The following is a 19,312-nucleotide window of genomic DNA, read 5'->3' on the forward strand; positions in this document are numbered from 1 at the left end:
CTGCCTGCCCTGGGGGGCTTTGCCTCTGGACCCCCGCCGTGGTGCTGCCTCCTTTACCGGGGACACCATGGATGGGCCAGATGGTGCCACCCTGTGTGGGCATCCCCAGCACCTCTCCCCGTGCCTGGGGCTGTGGTGATGCCAAGGCACCAGGACCCAGCAGAAGCATCATGGTGGGGACAGGGTGACCGTGCCCATGGGCACCATGTGGGCTGCCAGGGAGGACATCTCCCATACACCACCTAGCTCCTATCCAACCTGTTGCCATGCATGGACATGGCCCTGGCGCCACGGTGAGGGGCACAGTGAGAAACCAGTTTTGATGTAAGGCAGAAGCTCTTCCCTGGGAGGGTGCTGAGGCGCTGGCACAGGGTGCCCAGAGAAGCTGTGGCTGCCCTGTCCCTGGCAGTGTTCAAGGCCAGGTTGGACACAGGGGCTTGGAGCAAGCTGCTCCAGTGGAAGGTGCCCCTGACTGATGGACATTGGAACTGGATGAGCTTTAAGGTCCCTCCATCCCAAACCATTCCATGGTCTATGGTGGAGGATGGGATGGGTGTTTTGCCACCAAAGCCATCAGGTCCCTCATGCAGTCAGGTTTCATTTCACGCTGCCTTCACGGAGCAAGCCCCCCACTTATGGTTTGGATACGATGCAGGGCTGTGCATCAGCCTCCCCAAGGCCGCCAGGCACCAATGCAACGTGGTTCACCCTCTTGCCAATGGGACATGCCCATCAGGATGGGCTCAGCCTATGATTCCCTATGGAGAGCCAATCCAGAGCGCCCAGCATCCAGTGTGTGCTCTCATCACCGCCCGGTCACGGAGAGAGGATGCTGAGGCCACATCCATCACCAAGCCCCAATGCTGCCCGCCAGCATCCCCACTCCCTGCGCTGTCCCGGCCTTCCGGCAGCTCCCGGCACACGGCCCCACGGCAGAGCAGACCCCACGGCAGCCACAAGCAGGAGCTGGCGGTGGAGGGAGGATTTGGCAAGCGAAGGCAGCTCCTTCCCCCGGTGCCGAGCTATTTTTGGCTGAGGATTTCCGGAGAGACGTGTGGCTGCTTTCTCCTCTCCGTGGTCCCCTCCGCATCCCTCCTTCCTCCCCCCCCCCCCCCCATTCCCCCAAGGACTTCCTGCCCTCATGTCCAAACCCCATCGGATCTGCATCCATCACCCTCCCTGTTTCACGATGCTCCGCACCCCTTCGGCTCCTGCTCAGCCTTGCTCCGGGTCATCTCTGCCCTAAGCCCTGAGCCCTGAGCCTCACCTCCCGCAGGCAGGGAACGGCCGCGCTCGGCGGCAGCAGGCTCGGAGGAGCGGGGCTGGGCTCTCGTAGCCAGCAGCGCTGCCAGCCCGAGCGCCGCCGCGCCGCCACCACCACTTAGCCTCTAGCCCCAGGGTCCTCCATCATTGCCGGGCACTTCGGGTGACAGCGGGAGAGAGGGAAGCACAAAGCCAGAGGCTCCCGAGGGATGGGAATGAGCAGGCTCCGCACGGCCATACCCAGCCCCGTTGGCCCCTGTTTGCTTCCCCACTTGATGCTGCGGCCAAGAAGGTCACCATGAGGGGGAGAAGAGCCCCATAGGGAGCTCAGGACCGGCAGCAGCACCCAAAATAAGGGTGGGGGGGGGGTGGTGATGAGGGAGGAAGAGGAGGGTGGGAGGGAGCAGAGCACATGGGAAGATGGAGAAACGCAGCTCGGAGGGGAGGAGAGAGGAGGCAGAGGAGGGGAATAAAGGGCAGAGGAAGGCTCCAGATGGACACAGAGGTGTGGGCAGGTGCCTGGGGGACATGGGGGCTGCTGGAAACCCTCCTGCAGACCCTGCTCCCGGGGCTGCATCCTCCAGTGACACACACCGAGCCCCCGGGGCAGCGGGCATGGACACACATGGAGGTGTGGGGACAGCCACCCATCACCGCCCCAATGCCACCAGCATCCCATGGACTGAGTGCACCCCATTATAGGGGGCCCAGAGCCCCCCCCCCCCCCAGAGAGCTGTGTGTCGTGTCCCCCCCCGCCTCGGGAGAAGGCTCCTGTCCCTCTGGCACCACCCTGGCTCCATCCCCGTCACCACCACCGCCCGCTTCCCTTTCAAACCTCATTAACTCCCCCCAAGGTGACCCCTCTCCCTCCTGCAGCAGCAGAGGACAGGAGGGGATAGGGTGCTCAGCGCGCACCCCAAGGCGGGCACCCAGCACCCCTGCACCACCCCGCTCACACCCACAGCGGGATGTGCTGCTCCAGCTCAGCCTGCCCCACTGCTCCCTGCGCCCACCTCCAACCCCACACCCCCCCCACACCCCACTCCCTGAGCCCCCCAAGTTGTAACGCAGGGAGCCCGGCCCCTGCTCCACGCTTTGGGTGCTGCTTTGCCTTCGCACACGCACGGTGGCTGGCGGCTGCTCTCCGAAGCCCTTCCCCTGCTGAATGCATCTATAATAGATATTGTAGCTGAGCCCCCAGGGGCTGGGGGGGGGGGGGGGGGGGTGGCAGTGATATTATCTGCATCTGTCTTCATTCCCTGCTCCCCCGCCCTTCCCTGCCAGCCCGAAAAGCCGCGAGATGTGGCGGTGGGAAGCCGCCTCCAGCTCCAATCCTGCTCCTTGGTGTGATGGGGATGGGGATTGGGGGGGGGGGGATCAAGCAGACCCCCTGCCTGCTTGTGGACACCCCCCAACCTTGTCCCTGCAGTCCCCAAGTCATACACGGGGCTATGGGACATGCACTGTGCATCGGCCGCCCCACGCGTGACACACGTCTGCTTGGGGGTCACCCCCCCTAATGAGTGGATTAGGGGGAGACACAAGGCAAGGACCCCTGGGAGGGAGAAGGGGAAGAAGACCCAAAAGGGGGCTCTATATGGACACCCCACTGCCGTACAGGATGTGATGGAGCCGTCACGGGGGGGGGGAATATGAGCGCTGGGGGACAAAGGGACACGGTGAGGCCGTGGGGATGCTCTGGGGATGCAGGCAGGAGCATCCCTTAGGCTCGAGGTGCTGCGGAGAGGCTGGGAGGGAGGAGAACCCCAACCCCATGCAGGATGCGGGTACCAAGGAGGTGGTGGGGGGGGGGAACTGGAGGCAGCAGCGCTGAGCCTGCACCGTTCGGGACGTGTGGCTGCAGCAGGTGCCTGGCTCCCAGCCCTCGGCTCTTTGTCTGCCTCCGCTGCTGCCGCGCTTCCCCCCCTCCCCATGCTCCCAACGTCTCCCCGCACATCCCGGCCCCCCGTCTCGCTCTTCAGGGCATTCCAGCTCGTTTCCAACCCGGCTCTCGGCTCCTGTCCCAGCCCTGGGGACGTGCTCCCATGGCACAGCCCTCTCCATCGCTCACCCCGAGACAGCGCGGGGGGGAAAACAGGCAGCAGCCTGGTTATTGATTCACCACCGGCAGCAGCACGGCTCTGCTCCGGCAGGAATGGAGCCTGGGACACGGGGATGTGGGGCAGCGGGAAGCCAGCCCCCCCCCCCCCCCCCCCCCCGAACCTCTCTGAAGCAGCTGGGGTGCAACCACCTCCATGGAGAGGGACATGGATGGAGGGGGGGGTGTCTTGCATTGAAGAAGGGAGGAGGAGAGTGATGCCTGGTGTCCCCGGAGCTGGCGCGGGGGACGTTGTCCCTGTGGCACAGAGGGCACCTTTGTCTTCAAACCCAATCTCTGCTCTGCACTCGGCCCATCAGGGGATGATGGCCCCGTCGGCAGCACAGCCCCCAGCTGGAGGGAGCTGCTTTGGGAAGCACCTCGGCTCCATCCCAAACCCCAACACCTCTCCCTAACCAAGGCTCCCTCAGGCATCTCCCACCCCAGAACTGGACCTGCCATCACCAGCATCACCTCCAAGCTCTACCTCACCCCTGAATCCCCATCACAAAGCCCAGTGCAGATGGCATTCAAGTGTCCCGAATTTCCCCCTATGGCAATTTCTCCCCCCCAAAAAAGCATCCAGGGCTGAGGACCACAGTGACACAGAGCAGGGGACGAGGCTGGTGCCACCTCCAGCTGAAGGAGCTGTGCTGGGGGCACAGGCGTTGCTTCACCCAAGGCTGCACCGTGGCTCTTACCATGCCCAGTGTGTGTGGGGGGTGAGCCCCCAGGATTCCCCCCCCCAGCTCCATCACTGGGAGGCAGACCCGACACCCACAAGCATTGTGGCCGAGCAGCAGCACAGGAGGAAAAGCAGGAGCAAGGAGGGAAATAGGGAAGGGAGCAGATGGTGTCCCAGCACCAGCCGGGCCCCCCCACAGCACCCCACGGCTGCAGGCACCACGGCACAGCCGCGGGCGCTGACGTGGGAAAACTCCCACGTGATGGGAGACCCGGCAGCCGGGAATGGGGGGGATTGGGAATGGGGGACAAGGGGGTCTGCACCCCCCAAAAGCCCCAGCAGCTCAGGCTCTGCCTTTTAACCTTAAGGGCAGCAGTGGCACAGGCAGCCGGTGGTGCTCACAGAGCACCAAGGGACATGGGGCAGGGACAAGGGGGCAGATAAGTTTGGAGGGGGAATAACACCAGTGCAAACCTCAGCTCTGGGAGGGAAGGGCAGCTCTGCCACAGTGCTGCTGCTGGGAACAAGCCGCTGTCCCCACTGTGCCACCAACCCACCCGGTGACCTTGGGCCAAGCCGTGCCCGGCTTGCTGGGCATCCCTGCGGGCTCCTAGGGATGGGGTATCCCAGGACCGGGCTGCAATGGGAAGGGATGGGAAGGGATGCTCAGCCTGCGGGCAGGAGGAAACTTCCCCTCGAAGGCAGCTCGTGTGGAGCCGCCGGGTCCCGGGGCAGCAGTGCCAGCGCCACCGGCCACGGGTGACAACGTGTGGCTGTCCCCAACGCTGCCCAAACGTGGCATCTCCCGCAGGCCTGGCTCTGCCGAGCACCTGCAGCTCGCTCCAGCCGCTCTCCCTGCATCCGTGCTCGCCCGCTGCCGCGCCGGCACGTCCCCACGCCACCGCAGGACACCGTGTCCTTCTGCTCCTCGAGCCCCGGGACACCGCAGGTGAGGGCTGCCAGGCCCCGGTGAGCCGCACCGCACCGGTAGCAGCATCCCTTCCCCTCCGCACCGGCTGCCGCCGGCGCCGGCAGCCCCGAAACCTTCCCGGTAGCGTCCCAGATTCCCCGGTACGGGGCCGACCGATGCCTTCGGAGCATGAGCTCAGCAAAACCGCACCGGCCAAAGCCCCTTCCCCAGTTGCCCACCCCGGCAAGCGGAGGAGATGCAGCGGGATGAGGCTGGGGGACCCGCACAGCGATGCAGGGGGTGAAGGAGGAGGAGCGGGGTGAGCACTGGATGCTTGTCCGGGTGCTGGGGGCTCACCAGGCGCTTGCCCCAGGGCTGGGGGCTGCCCTGTAAAGCGGGGAGCTGGCCCGGTGGGGGGTGTCCCCGGGATGCGGGGTGGTGGTGTCCGGTGCCACCGGGTCTCCATGGGCTCTGCAGGGCGGTGATTCATCCCACAGTGACTTTGTCCCTAAACTACCGTAACTCCCGACCGGTCACTCCGGCAGAGCCGCAACCGGGGAGGCGAGGAGGGGTGGGGTGGGGTATGGGGGGGGGGGGGAAGCCGGGCAGCGGGGACCGGTCCCAGCGGCGGAGCCGGGGCAGGGAGGCAGCGGGAGGCGAGCCCCGGTGCGTGCGTGAGCGGCCCCATCCCCTTCTCCCGCTGCGCGGTGCTCGGCGCTGCGCACCACGGGCTCACCTGCGGGGGCAGCCTCCGGGTGCAGGTACATGGCGGCGGGCGGCGGGGCGGCGGCTGCCCGGTTCGGCGGGGCCGCGGCTCATCAGACGGCGGCGGCGGCGGCGGGCGGCGGCAGCGGGGCGGGCGCGGGGGCCGCGGGAGGCGGCGGCGGGGCGGCGGGGACCCGCATGCGGCGGGGGGGGCGGCCCGGTAGCCCCGCGAAGCCCGTGCTGCCCGCCCGCTGCCTGCCTGCCTGCCTGCGGGGTGTGTGCGGGTGTGTGTGGTGTGTGTGTGTGTGTGTGTGCGTGTGCGCCCCGATCGAGCATCCACTTGCTGCTCGCTGCTGGCGGGAGAGGAAACTGCAGCCGCCGGGGAGGGAGGGAGGGAGGGAGGGATGGGGGAATGAGGGGGGATGGAGGGAGGGAGGGGTGGAGGGATGGGGAGAGGGAGGGAGGGATGGAGAGAAGGAGAGGGATGGAGGGATGGATGGAAGGGGGTGTGGAGGGATGGACGGGTGGAGAGGGATGGATGGATGGAGGGAAGGATGGAGGGATGGATGGAGGGATGGAGGGATCAATGGATGGAGGGAGGGAGTGAGTGATGGATGGAGGGATGGATGGATGGAGAGATGGAGGGGTGGATGGAGGGATGGATGGAGGGATGGATGGATGGAGAGATGGAGGGGTGGATGGAGCGGTGGATGGAGGGTTGGATGGATGGAGAGATGGAGGGGTAAATAGATGGATGGATGGATGGATGGATGGATGGATGGATGGATGGATGGATGGATGGATGGGTGGATGGATGGATGTAAGGAGGAGACATCGTTACCGCTCAAGGAGAAGGGGGAACACGGCCCCGCTATGGCCCCATGCATGGCCACTGGCCACGGATTAAGGACACGCGCTCACGGAGCCCTGCACTGACCACGGAGGGGGTGCCACCCGCGGGGACACACCCGCAGCCCCGCACACACGCACCCGTGAGCACAGATGGGCTCCACTCACGCACACACGGACACAGACTCCCACACCTCGCACACGCACGGCCGCGGGCACACGCGGTCTTGCACACGCACATGGCAGCACGGAGCGCGGCACACGGGACCTCCACACCAGGGAGGTCCAAGCAGAGCGTCCCGTGTCCCCGTCCCCCCCACTGCCACCGCGTCCCGAGCCACCCCCGCCGGCTCTCCTTTGCTCCGCTCCGCTCTGATCCAGGCCGGGTCTTCCCGGTGCCGGGGCGCGGCGGCCGCTGCTGGGGCACTGCCGGCGCGGCGGGCACTGCGGGCGGCGGAAAACCCGGCCTGGAGTCCTGGAGCGGGTGCGAGCCGTGAGCTGGCTCCCGTTCTCTCCCCCTCCCAGCACGCAAAGGCAATTTGTGCCCGGGCGTTTATTGCTTGCTCAACGTTTGCTGTTAGAGAGGCAAACAAACGGGAGAGCTGCTCAGGGGTGTGCGCCTCCACCTCCAGCCCTGCTGGCCTGGGGGTTCCCTGGTGCAAGAGAGACCCCGAGATCTGATACAGGAGGTGCCCCTGGAGGGATGCAGTGAGGCAGGGGAGGATGCTGGTGGGTGAGGACTGGGGGCTGCACCCGCTTTACCCCTTCTGCTGGGGTGAGGAGGTCAGAGACCCACCCCAGCACAGGGCAATGGGGCTGGGACGCTTGTGCAAACCTCAAGGAGCAGAACACAGAGTGGCCTTGCGGGATAGAGGGGATCAGGTGGAAGCTCTCTGGAGCGATACTGTGCTGGGAAGAGCCAGAAAACCACCACCATGGTGGCTCTTGGGACCACACCTCGACTTTCCATGCCCCCAGGCTGGGTTTTGAGCAGGGAGCTAAGCGGGGAATATCTCCTTATAATGATGTTTAAGGCCTGAAGAGGCAAACCTGAACCATCAGGGACTGGTTTTAGGCATGGGGCTGAGCTGGAGGGGAGCGTGACCCGGCACCATTGGCTCCCTTGTCGGTGGGGTGCCAGCACTGGCTGCTGCCTGTTGCAGCGAGGCCGCGTGGGTGATAAGGGACCCAGTCTCGTGCGCCTGACTCACTCTGCAGGCTCCTCATAGCCTGTTCTGGCACGTCACCCACCACGGGGGACCGGGGACTTCTCCCAGCCCCTCGGAGCTGGGCCAGCCACAACCCATCTTGGGGCTGAGTGCCAGGAAAGCGGGTGCTGGCAGCCGATGTGGCTCGCTGGGGAGCCATGTGCCAGGCAAACTTCTGCACAGGCACCCGGGGAGAAGCTCTTCCAGCGAGTGGGACCAGCCACCAGCCTGCTCCCGGCACCAGGAGGCTGCGGATGGGCTGGGAAGGAGGCAGCATCCCTCTGCCCTTCTCTTCTCCAGAGCTTGACTTTGATTTCCTCTGTTCCTTCCCCCCTCCCCTCCCTCCTTTTGGTGGGAACCTTCTCATTAAACCCTTGGCACAAACCCTTGCTTTCACTCCGCTTCTCTCCGCTCGCTTCCCACACACTCTTCAGCGAGCTCCAAGCTCCCGGTCCCCGCACGCTCAGGCATCCCGGCAGCAGCAGCACCGTAACCTCCCGCTCCCACACAGCCGCTCGCTTCCACCGGGGGCCAAGTGGGTGTGAATCGCTGCTGACTCACGGCGGAGCCGGCTCCGGTGCCTCAACGGGTGCCACACGTGAGCCTCTGACACCAGACAGGCTCCTGCCTTGGCGTCGGCACCCAGGGGTGCTCATCCCGGCCTTGCCAGGTCCTTGTGGAGGGAGGGAGAGAGTCGGCCCCAGCTCAGCCGGGGTTGGTGGGGTGGGTGTGCGGGAGGTGAGACCCAAATCGCACTCGCCCTGCTGTCACCCATCACTCCCTGCCTCCCTGTGGTGGAGACAGGAGCTGGCCCCAGTCCTGTCCCAACACCAGACCCTGCAAACCCCTGCACCCACAAACCTCTACCCCTAAAACCTCTGGGCAACTCAGCCCCTTGCCATCCCAAAGCAGCTTGCCCTCCCAACCCCCTGGACAACCTCAGCTCCTGCTTATCCCAACCCTCTGGGTATCCCAAATCCCTGGGTAACACAATACCTGCCATCCCAACCCCCTGGACAACCTCAGCTCCTGCTTATCCCAACCCTCTGGGTATCCCAAATCCCTGGGTAACACAATACCTGCCATCCCAACCCCCTGGACAACCTCAACTCCTGCTTATCCCAACACTCTGGGTATCTCAAATCCCTGGACAACTGGGTCCCTGCCGTTCCAACCCCATGGGCAACCTCAGCCCTTGCCATCCCAAACTGCTGTGTACCCTGAACCCCTGGGTAACTGCAGCATCTACCACCCCAACCCTCTGGGTATCCCAAATCCCTTGCAACTGGATCCTTGTCATCCCGAAGCTCTGGGCAACCTCAGCCCTTCCTATCCCAACCACCTGGCTAACTGGAGTCCTTTCCATCCCAAACCCCTGGGTGTCCTGAACCCCATGGTAACTGCAGCTCCTGCTTCCCCAACCCCCTGGGTACCCCAAAGCCCTGGGCATCCCGAGCCCAGCCCAGCGTGAACCCCTCCATCCTGACCACAGGGCAAAGGGATGCTCCCATGCCTCCTGCATGGTACTGGGCTGTACCGGGGATGCTCCCATGCCTCCAGCATGGTACTGGGCTGTACTGGGACAGCACCATGGGGACCATGGGTGTCCCCCAAGGCTTGGCTCAGGTTTTGGCTCCATCTCCCAACATTGGCTCCCAACCTCACTGGGGAAACCACAGCTCCAGCCTGGAGCATCCTTCCCGGATCCTTCCTGCAGCACCGGGGACAGGGAGCTCCTTGGTCCTGAGCCGCATCCCCCATACGGCCAGAGCTCCACCACCTCAACCCACATTGCTTTGTGCATGTTCCACACGGGGCTCCTGGGAGAGGGCAGGTTCTGCTGCCAAATTGCAGTGCTCAGTTCCCAGGCGCTTCGGCTTCCCCGCTGCTCCGAAAGGAGTCATTACCCTCCTTTGCTTCTGTGGATGGGGAGAAAATGGGCATTTCTCATTCTCCCCTCCCACCGAAGGGGGAAGCTTTTCTTCCCTCCTCACACGAGCCTTTTATACAAATTAAAGCCGGGGCTGAGGCCAAGCCTGGGGAAATTTCATCTCCAATGGTGACTTTTCCCCGAGCCTAACAGCAGTAATTACAGGGGGTTAGAAAGCAAACTCCTTCACAGCTCGAACACGAGCAGGCTGTGACCCGGCACTTGTTCCAGCTAATAAAGATGTTAATGAAGCAGCAGCGGCACTGGGACTCTGCCATTGCTCTGTCTTCCTTCTCTCTGCTCATCCTGGTCCTCTGGATGGGGGGGAAGCGGGAGCAGGGGCTGAGCTCGCACAAGCAGCGGGGTGGATCCAAGAGGATGCTCATCCCTTTGGTGAGCTCTTGCAGCGTGTAAGTGGTGCTGATTGACAAGCTTGAGGGTCTGTGCGTGAGTAAAGGCCCTCGAACACGGGCTGTGGCTCCACAGGGAAGGCAACAAGAAACCCGTGCATAGGGACCACAGCAGACCTGCTTATCCTATTCCAGGGCCAGTGTCCCCTTGGTGACAGGGCACAGTGGGAGGCTGCATGGGGATAATGGGCTCGGTGGTGAGTGAATCCCTTGGTGCGTGTTTTAATTACAGAGAGAGCATCCTTTGTGCTGCTGCTGTGGAGCAGCTGCTCAGTGCTCTTTGCTTGGGGCTTGGGGGGGGATTTCAGACTCCCAGCCTAGTTTGGGTTGGAAGGGAGCTTAAAGCTCCTCCAGTTCCAACCCCAACCCCTTCCACTGGAGCAGCTTGCTCCAAGCCCCTGTGTCCAACCTGCCCTTGAGCACTGCCAGGGATGGGGCAGCCACAGCTTCTCTGGGCACCCTGTGCCAGCGCCTCAGCACCCTCCTAGGGAAGAGCTTCTGCCTAAGAGCTCATCTCAGTCTCCCCTCGGGCAGGTTCAAGCCATTCCCCTTGGCCTGTCCCTACATCCCTTGTCCCAAGCCCCTCTCCAGGTTTCCTGCAGCCCCTTTAGGCACTGGAGCTGCTCTCAGGTCTCCCCTTCAGGAGCCTTCTCTTGTCCAGGCTGCCCCAGCCCAGCTCTCTCAGCCTGTCTCCAGAGCAGAGCTGCTCCAGCCCTTGCAGCATCTCCGTGGCCTCCTCTGGCCTCACTCCAACAGCTCCACGTCCCTCTTGTGCTGCTGCCCCAGAGCTGGTGCAGGGCTGCAGGTAGGTGGTGGCATGGCTGGAGCCACGCCAGGGTGCCCATGGTACCATTCCCTGCAGCCTCACGGACCCTGAGCCCCTCTCCAGTTCCCCACCCCAGACTATCCCCAACGCCCTTCCCCAAAGCCCCTTTGGCTCCTGAATCCCTGCTGGTCTCCCTCCTGCACTTATCCCGAGCATCCCTTGGTACCAGCTCCCTTCTTGGTGAGGGGCTGTCCCGTGCTGCCTGCGGGATGCCACATCTCCCCCTTTCCTCCTGCCACCCCATTCCCACTCTTTGCTGCCACATGGTTCCATTCAAGGTGTTTAATACCTCGGTTTTTCCCAGGTATCCAGCACTTCTTGTCCATTTGGGAGCAATTCTGGCTAGAGACGCTCCTGGCTAAGCTCTCCTTTCCCTACAGCTCACTGCCTTCCTGGTCTTAGCAGGGGTGTCCAAAACCAAGATAGGGGGGCTCAGGTGGGCTTGAAACATGAGGTTTCCCTAAGCTACATGCTGGGGTATGTGGTTATGTGGGGCTATGCCAGGACCCCACTGTGGTGATGTAAGGAGCTGGAATGGTGCTTGACACCACGGGGATGGCCACCCTGGCTGCTGCTGGTGCAGGCAGGAGGGTTCTCAGCCCATCGGCATCGCCAGGGTGGATGAAAGCCCAGAGGAAGGCAGGGAAAGGCAGCAGATGGAGGCTGAAGGTCACAGCTCGGACTTTGCCCGTGGCATCGGGAGCAGCTGCTCTGCAGGTGAGATGGGTGCCGAGGCTGAACCATGGGCTCGTTCCTCCCCATCCACCCGGAGCCGTGGGATGCAGGGAGACCCTCTAGAGGCAGTGATGCTCCAGGAGCTGCTGCAGTGGGGTTTGGGCCGGGTCCTGCCCTCCAAAACCATATAGAGGAGGTGGCTGGTTCAGAGCAGCCACCTTGAATTGATGTTTGTCCTTCCTGGCAGCACAGAGCCAAAAGTGGGGCTGTGCCAGGGTCCTTCTCTCTAGATGGCCCATTTCCCCTCCTCCCTGTACCCTGTGTCTCCTCTCATTTGATACGCCATTAAATAAAGGGATAGACAAGTGCTGGAGCACTCAGCCTGAAAGGAAGGACGCGTGGTCACCCATCACCTCTTATCCCTGTACCCAAGGCTGCTGTAAGACCCTGCCTGATGCCAGCATCCACCGGGGTCTGAGGACACAAGGAGCAGCGATGCCAGCATCCACGCAGGGCCTGGGATGCAAGGAGCAATGCGGCGGCCATCAGCAGCCATTCCCTGAGGAGAGTTTTCACCTCCTCATCCCTGCCTTTGGAATCAGGTTTCGATCGATGACGAAGCGCCTGCTCCAGCCCCGCTGCCCTGACTCAGCAGGTCGCCATTGCCCGGCAGCACTGGGCATCGTGGTCATGCCCCGACTCCCCAGGGATGGGCGCTGGGCCTTTGGGTGCTGACCCGCTGGGACCCCTGCAAAGGGTTTGGGATCGGGATGTGCTCCCAGTGGCTGGGATGCTGTCCCCAAGGAGCTGGGAATGGTGGCAGCGCAGCACCACAGGGGTGGCCGCAGGGGCCCTGCTCTGCTTTGCCAGGCACTTCCAGGGGAGAAGCTTGCAGGGTACAGACACTGGGACCAGTTTGCAGCCCCGTCAGGCCCTGCTCTTCCCTCTATCCCCCATCCGAAGCCTGCCGAAGTCCCATCCTCCCTCCCATTGCTTTCAGAGCCCTTCAGCACTGGCCTCGGGTCATCTTTATTTCATGAGTGCTGGAAGGCGTTGGCGGTCGATGCCTGGGAAAGGCAGTGCTGGAAGAAGATGCTGCCCTTGGGCAGGCTGGCTGGGGCTGCTCTGCAACCACTGCCCTTCCTAAAGTGCTCCTGAGATGCCGATGTGGGCCTGAGAGCTCGCCCTGCCTCCGAAACAAAAGCTCTCCGTGTCCTGATGCTTGGATCGTTTGCGGTACCCGGCTCCATCACGAGCAGTGACCTCTATTAGTCATGCTATTAGTCTCATCAGGGGTTCCTAAAGGACGTTGCAGCGAGGTTCTGCCGAGTAACTGTACAATTAGGGCTAAATCAGCCCTGTGGCTGCAGCTGCTGATGGATGGGAGCCGTGGGGATGGCTGGGGGTGCGGTGGGATGGAAGGGATGCAAGCGAGGTCGTGTGGGAATGGCGTCTGTGATGGCAAAGTTGGATAGAGATGGAAAAGGAAGGATGTGCCTGAAGGTCAGGCAGGGATACACAAGGGGATGGAGGGAGAAACTGCTGTTACATTCAGCACCCGGACTAGCAGCAGACCCCTGGCTCTATCCAATGTATGGGCATCCCTGTGCAGCCACTATGGACTTGCTCCCTCATGGAGTCATGGAATGGTTTGGGTTGGAAGGGAGCTTAAAGCTCATCCAGTTCCAATGTCCATCGTTCAGGGACATCTTCCACCAGAGCAGCTTGCTCCAAGCCCCTGTGTCCAACCTGGCCTTGAGCACTGCCAGGGATGGGGCAGCCACAGCTTCTCTGGGCACCCTGTGCCAGCGCCTCAGCACCCTCCCAGGGAAGAGCTTCTGCCTCAGAGCTCATCTCAGTCTCCCCTCGGGCAGGTTCAAGCCATTCCCCTTGGCCTGTCCCTACAGGCCCTTGTCCCAAGCCCCTCTCCAGGTTTCCTGCAGCCCCTTCAGGCACTGGAGCTGCTCTCAGGTCTCCCCTTCAGGAGCTGAACTTTGGGGGGAGATCTCCCTCCCCAGCCCCATGAGATGCTCCAGCAGCACCCATGAACCCTTGTTTCACCCTGGCATTAAAGAAACCTCCCCGCAACGCAGCAGTAGTGGGGCAGAAGCAGACTGGAGAAGAGTGCTCTGAAAAGACCAGAGCCACAGGGGCGGGATGGGGAGGGCTGATCCCAAAAGGAAAACTCGCAGGGCAAGCAGGGATGTGGTGTGGAGGAGGGTGGAAAGGCGATGGTGCAGGGCAGGGTGGTGATGCACGGCTGAGCGCTGCCACATCCGCCTCTAATCCAAACATCTCTGCTCCACTGCAGGCGTCGGAGCAAAGTCCAGGGGAGTTCGTATCCCCGTGAGGACTGGAGCAGGTCCAGCAGGAAAACCCCCAGGATGGATCCAGGAAACCAGTGCTGGGGAGGAGCAGGGAACTGGGAAGAAGGGGAGGTCCCAGCTGCGGGAAGAGCAAAGGTGGGAGCTGAACTCTCCATCCCATCATGGCAGGGAGCAGCGCAGGAGAGGGCTCGCTAATGCAGGCTTTTAGGAGGAAGGGTTTTAATAGCCCGGGAGCAACACGGGGTTACTGAGGACAGGTTGTGCCAAGCCCTCTCCATCAGCCTCCTTCAGTGCAGGCAGGGATGGAGATGCAGGAGCAGCTCTGCACCTCCCAGCTGGCTCACTGCAGGGTCACAGTGCTCACGGTAAAGGGGAAGGGGCTGCTGTCGATGTGAAGGCAGCCCCAAGGAGAAGGAGAAGCTCTCCATGACCCATCGGGGTGCACTTGCAGAGCAGAACCCCCCTCCCGTGTGCTGGGCTGCACCCCCAGGGCGTGAGCAGCTCAGGGAAGGGGTCCTGCCCCTCTGCTGTGTGAAGGGGAGACCTTAGAGCAGCTCCAGTGCCTAAAGGGGCTGCAGGAAACCTGGAGAGGGGCTTGGGACAAGGGATGTAGGGACAGGCCAAGGGGAATGGCTTGAACCTGCCCAAGGGGGGACTGAGCTGAGCTCTTAGGCAGAAACTCTTCCCTGTGAGGGTCCTGAGGTGCTGGCACAGGGTGCCCAGAGAAGCTGTGGCTGCCCCATCCCTGGCAGTGCTCAAGGCCAGGTTGGACACAGGGGCTTGGAGCGAGCTGCTGCAGTGGAAGGGGTTGGGGTTGGAGCTGGAGGAGCTTTAAGGTCCCTTCATCCCAAACCAGGCTGGGATTCTGATTCTATGGTTAAGACCTGGCTCCTTCCCAAGCAGCTGAAGATGCTACCGCAGGCACCAGCCAGCGGGATCCCTCTGCCCGGAGGCCATGGGGATGCCAGCAGCCCAGAGTGGGATCTTTAAGAGCTATTAAAGGCAATGGCCATGCTCAGGGCAATGGGGGAAAGCAGAAACTTCTTGTCCCAGCCGTGCCACTGGTCATGGGGCCATTGAGACAGTGTCCAGGCAAGGAGCTGGTGGTTCCATACCCAGGGACCCATAGGAGCCTTTGCAGCACCTTGAGCCTCACTCATCCCTCGGAGACCCAGAGCATCCATCAGCCTTGCAGAGCTGGCTTGGGATGACTCTGTCCTGCCTGTGACAGACCCCAGGTTGCTGTACCAGTGTCCCACAGCCCCCCAAGGTCTCCAGCTCCCTGCATCCCTGGACCACTGCTCCCCATCCTTAGCTGCTCCCCAACTTAGCAGGGGATAGAGGCTTCACCCCATCATCTCCATATGGGTTACAGCAGCAGAGAGCAGGAGAGCATCCCTGATCCCATCTCATTCCTCCCTGACACCATCCTCTGGCACCTGATCTTGTGCAGGGGGAGGATTTGCGTCCTGTGCATGGGATGCTGGAGGGGTGTCCTTAGCACGGGGTGGTTCCGCCGTGCACCAGTTCCTGGTGTTCGGCCCTCATCCAAAGCCATCCCAGGAACACGAGGGCGTGGGTTTGGAAGGCTCACGGCAGCTCCAGTGCCGTGCCAGCATCCATGCCTGCGCTGGCAGATGCTGCCGCTGTTAACACCCTGCATGCCTCCAGCATCCTGCGGGTTCCAGCAGCACTCACCACTGCCTGGCACCATCCCCTCCTGCCTCCGTGGGCCCCGAGGCTGGCAGCAGATGGCCAGCACTGGATCCCTTTGGAATACGCCGCGTGCTCCCTTATCCCAGGGCTCAGCCGGTGTGGAGAGCACCAGATGGGCAGCCAGTGAGCTCCAGCACAGGGAAGCAATTCCCAGTGCAGCAGGGAGCGATGGGAGGACGAACGCGCTCCTGGCACCTCCTGGCCCCGCATGGTTTGACCGAGCTTGTTATTCCCATGTGGATGGTGCAGGATCTGCTCCGTGGCACAGGTGCCGCAATTCCCAAGGAATTCCCAAGCCGGGATGCTTGGGAACACTCAATTGTCTGAACAGGGATCGGCAGAGTCGGAGCAGCAGGGGGGTCCTGGGAAGGGAAGGGATGAGGATGAGGGTAAAATGGGATGGGAAGATAAGGGATGAGGATGGTATGGAATAGGAAGAGAAGGGAAGGGATGAGGATGAGGGTGATACAGGATGGGAAGAGTAGGAAGGGATGAAGATGAGGATGATACGGGGTAGGAAGGCAAGGGACGAGGATGAGGATAAAATGGGATGGGAAGATAAGGGATGAGGATGGTATGGAATAGGAAGAGAAGGGATGAGGATGAGGATATGAGATAGGAAGGGAAGGGATGGAATGAGGATGATATGGGGTCAGAAGAGAAGGGATGGGAATGGAAGGAAAGATTGGGATGGAAAAGGTGAGATGTGATGGGAAGGATTAGGATGGAAGGGGGGGTGAGATGGGAAGGGTTGAATGAAGTGGAGTGGGGTGGGATGGGAAGGAATGGGGATGATATGGGATAGGAAAGGTTGGATGGGGATGATATGGGGTGGGACTGGGATGATATGGGATGGGGATGATATGGGAAGGAATGGGGATGATATGGGATGGGACTGGGATGATATGGGATGGGACTGGGATGATATGGGATGGGGATGATATGGGAAGGAATGGGGATGATATGGGATGGGAAAGGATGAGATGGTACAGGTGTGATGTGATGGGAAGGATTGGGGTGGAAGAGGGGGTGAGATGGGAAGGGTTGGATGGGATGGAGTGGGGTGGGATGGGAAGGAATGGGGATGATATGAGATAGGAAAGGTTGGATGGGGATGATATGGGATGGGACTGGGATGATATGGGATGGGGATGATATGGGATGGCTCAAGTGCCCCTCAAGCAGCATCCAAGCAGGGTGCCTCCATCCATCACCGATGTTTCAGGGTGCTGCCCCTGCTCCCTTATGGCAGCATTAACATCCCTGGGATGGGCTATTCCCACTGGGCAGTGCGGGGGGGACACCTCATCCCTCCTGGCACCCCGGGATCTCTTCAGCCCTGGGCAGGGGAGGGCTCCAGGCAGGAGCTGGCAAAGGCTCCTCTCCTCCTTCCTCCCATCTTCCTCCTCTCCACACACACTGGGATGCATGGGGGGGGGGTGTGTGTGTCTCCCACATGTTCCGGGATGGGATGCATGGGGGGGGGGGGGAATCTCCCGGGTATCTCCCACCCCTTGGATGGGGAACTTCTGACTCAGGCACTGCTGCTTCCCTGCTGGAATCCCGCTCCACAGCTGAGTGTCACCCAGTGACGCAAATCCTGCCACCCCCAGCACCAGGAGCCACATTTGGAAAGGTTTCCAAGGGGTTTCCAGGCAGGAATCAGACACCCCCATGTGGGAGCTGCCGTCGTATTCCACACAGGAAGGTGCGGAAGGGTGGATCCCTATGTGTGGGGTGCCGTGGGGAGGACATCCCCCCCCCCCATCCATAGGGATGCAGGAGGTCACTGAGCCCTGGGATGGGGTGTTCCAAGCTCCTCTGGCCTCCTCACTGGGAAGAGCTGCAGCGAGGAGGGTGGGAAGCTGCTGTAATTCCAGTAGTAGGGAAAAGCCCATCCAGCGTTGAACTTCCAAACCTCCACACAGCCCTTTCCCAGTGGAACAACGCTGGACTTCAATTCCCAGCACACAGGGAGGACGGGGATGGGAGGGTGGATGCTGCTCCTGCATCCCTCATGGGCTCTCAGCAGTGATGCCCCATGTCTCACTGCTGTCCCACCATGCAGGAGGGATGCAGGAGCCTGAGCAGCTCCCAGGGACTTTGGGAAAGCCCCAGCCTGGATTTCCTGCGGGATGGCAAGGGGGGACACGTGGGACATGAGGACAGAGCTCGGCTCCTGGCAGCCCCGGGTTGCTGCAACCTGGACCCTGTTCCAGCATCTCTGGGTACAGCCCTGGGGACCAGTGTGAAGGGCTGAGGAGAACTGGGAGCACTGGGATGTGATGGGAGCACGAGGAACACCAGGAGGAACCCTACTGAGGGCATCGGGACCCCTGGGAGCACAGGGATGTGCAAGGAGCACTGGGAGCCTTGGGAACAGAGGGAGCATGAGGAGCACTGGGGTGCACTGGGGTGTTCAGGGAGCATTGGGATCGCTGGGAGCACTGCGATACTCTGGGAGCATTGGGAGCCCTGGGAACAAAGGGAGCACTGGGATGCACTGGGATGCACTGGGAGCACCAGGATGTGATGGCCACATGAGGAACACCAGAGGAAACCTAGGATGCGCTGGAAGCAACAGGAGAATGAGGATGCTCTGGGAGCACTGGGAGCCCTGGGAACAGAGGGAGCACAGGGATACTCTTGGAGCACCGGGATGCACTGGGAACAGAGGAAGCACCAAGAACACTGGGAGCATCGGGATGCACTGGGAGCATCAGGATCCCTGCGAGCATAGGGATGCATTGGGAGCATCGGGATCCCTGTGAGCACAGGGATGCTCTGAGAGCACTGGGAACAGAGGGAGCACTGGGATGCTCTGAGAGCCCAGGGATGCAGTGGGAGCATCGGGATCCCTGTGAGCACAGGGATGCATTGGGAACATCGGGATCCCTGCAAGCACAGGGATGCATTGGGGGCATCGGAATCCCTGCGAGCACAGGGATGCACTGGGAGCATCGGGATCCCTGTGAGCACAGGGATGCACTGGGAGCATCGGGATCCCTGTGAGAACAGGGATGCAGTGGGAGCATCGGGATCCCTGTGAGCACAGGGTTGCATTGGGAGCATCGGGATCCCTGTGAGCACAGGGATGCATTGGGAGCATCGGGATCCCTGCGAGCACAGGGATGCAGTGGGAGCATCGGGATCCCTGTGAGCACAGGGATGCAGTGGGAGCATCGGGATCCCTGTGAGCACAGGGATGCATTGGGAGCATCGGGATCCCTGTGAGCACAGGGATGCATTGGGAGCATCGGGATCCCTGCGAGCACAGGGATGCTCTGAGAGCACAGGGCTGCGCTGGGAGCAGCAGGAGCCCTGTGCACAGCGGGAGCCCCGGGACGCACCGGGACGCACCGGGAGCACCGGGTGCCGGTGCGGTCTGAAAGCTCCTCCTCGTGGCTCCCGCGGAGAACTACCGGGCACCGGCAGCGCCGGCGGGAGAGCCCCGGGGCACGGCCCCAGGCCGAGGAGCGAGCCGGGAAGTGGGGCACAACCCGGTGCATCCCTCCCATCCCATGGGGGCACAGCCACATCCCGGGAAACGGGGGGTGATGGGGATGCGGGGATGGGGCAGGGATGTCCCTGGGGATGCTGGGATGGGATGAGCATCCCGGCGCCCTTCCCGAGGGCACCCCACCAGTGTGAGCCCCGTGCAGGATTTCTGCTGGCTCCCAGGAAGCATTAAGTTAATCCATGAAACAGGA

General features: G+C 62.3%; 1 protein-coding gene across 5 annotated transcripts in view; it reads right to left on the bottom strand.

Annotated features, from left to right (window-relative positions):
* SYT7 (synaptotagmin 7) overlaps positions 1–5,739 on the bottom strand; it is a 39,026-nt gene extending 33,287 nt beyond the window's left edge. For all 5 annotated transcript variants that reach the window (XM_057410643.1, XM_057410642.1, XM_057410641.1 and 2 more), the window contains exon 1: positions 5,693–5,739. In XM_057410643.1, coding sequence (XP_057266626.1) covers positions 5,693–5,723 — 31 coding nt within the window. In that variant the 5' untranslated portion in view covers positions 5,724–5,739. The remainder of the gene's footprint in view (positions 1–5,692) is intronic.
* Between the last annotated feature and the right edge of the window lie 13,573 nt (positions 5,740–19,312).

This window comes from Pezoporus wallicus, unplaced genomic scaffold (assembly GCF_028554395.1).
Source record: "Pezoporus wallicus isolate ANWC-B61680 ecotype Strahan unplaced genomic scaffold, APGP_CSIRO_Pwel_v1 contig_8787, whole genome shotgun sequence".
Taxonomy (NCBI): Eukaryota; Metazoa; Chordata; class Aves; order Psittaciformes; family Psittacidae; genus Pezoporus; species Pezoporus wallicus.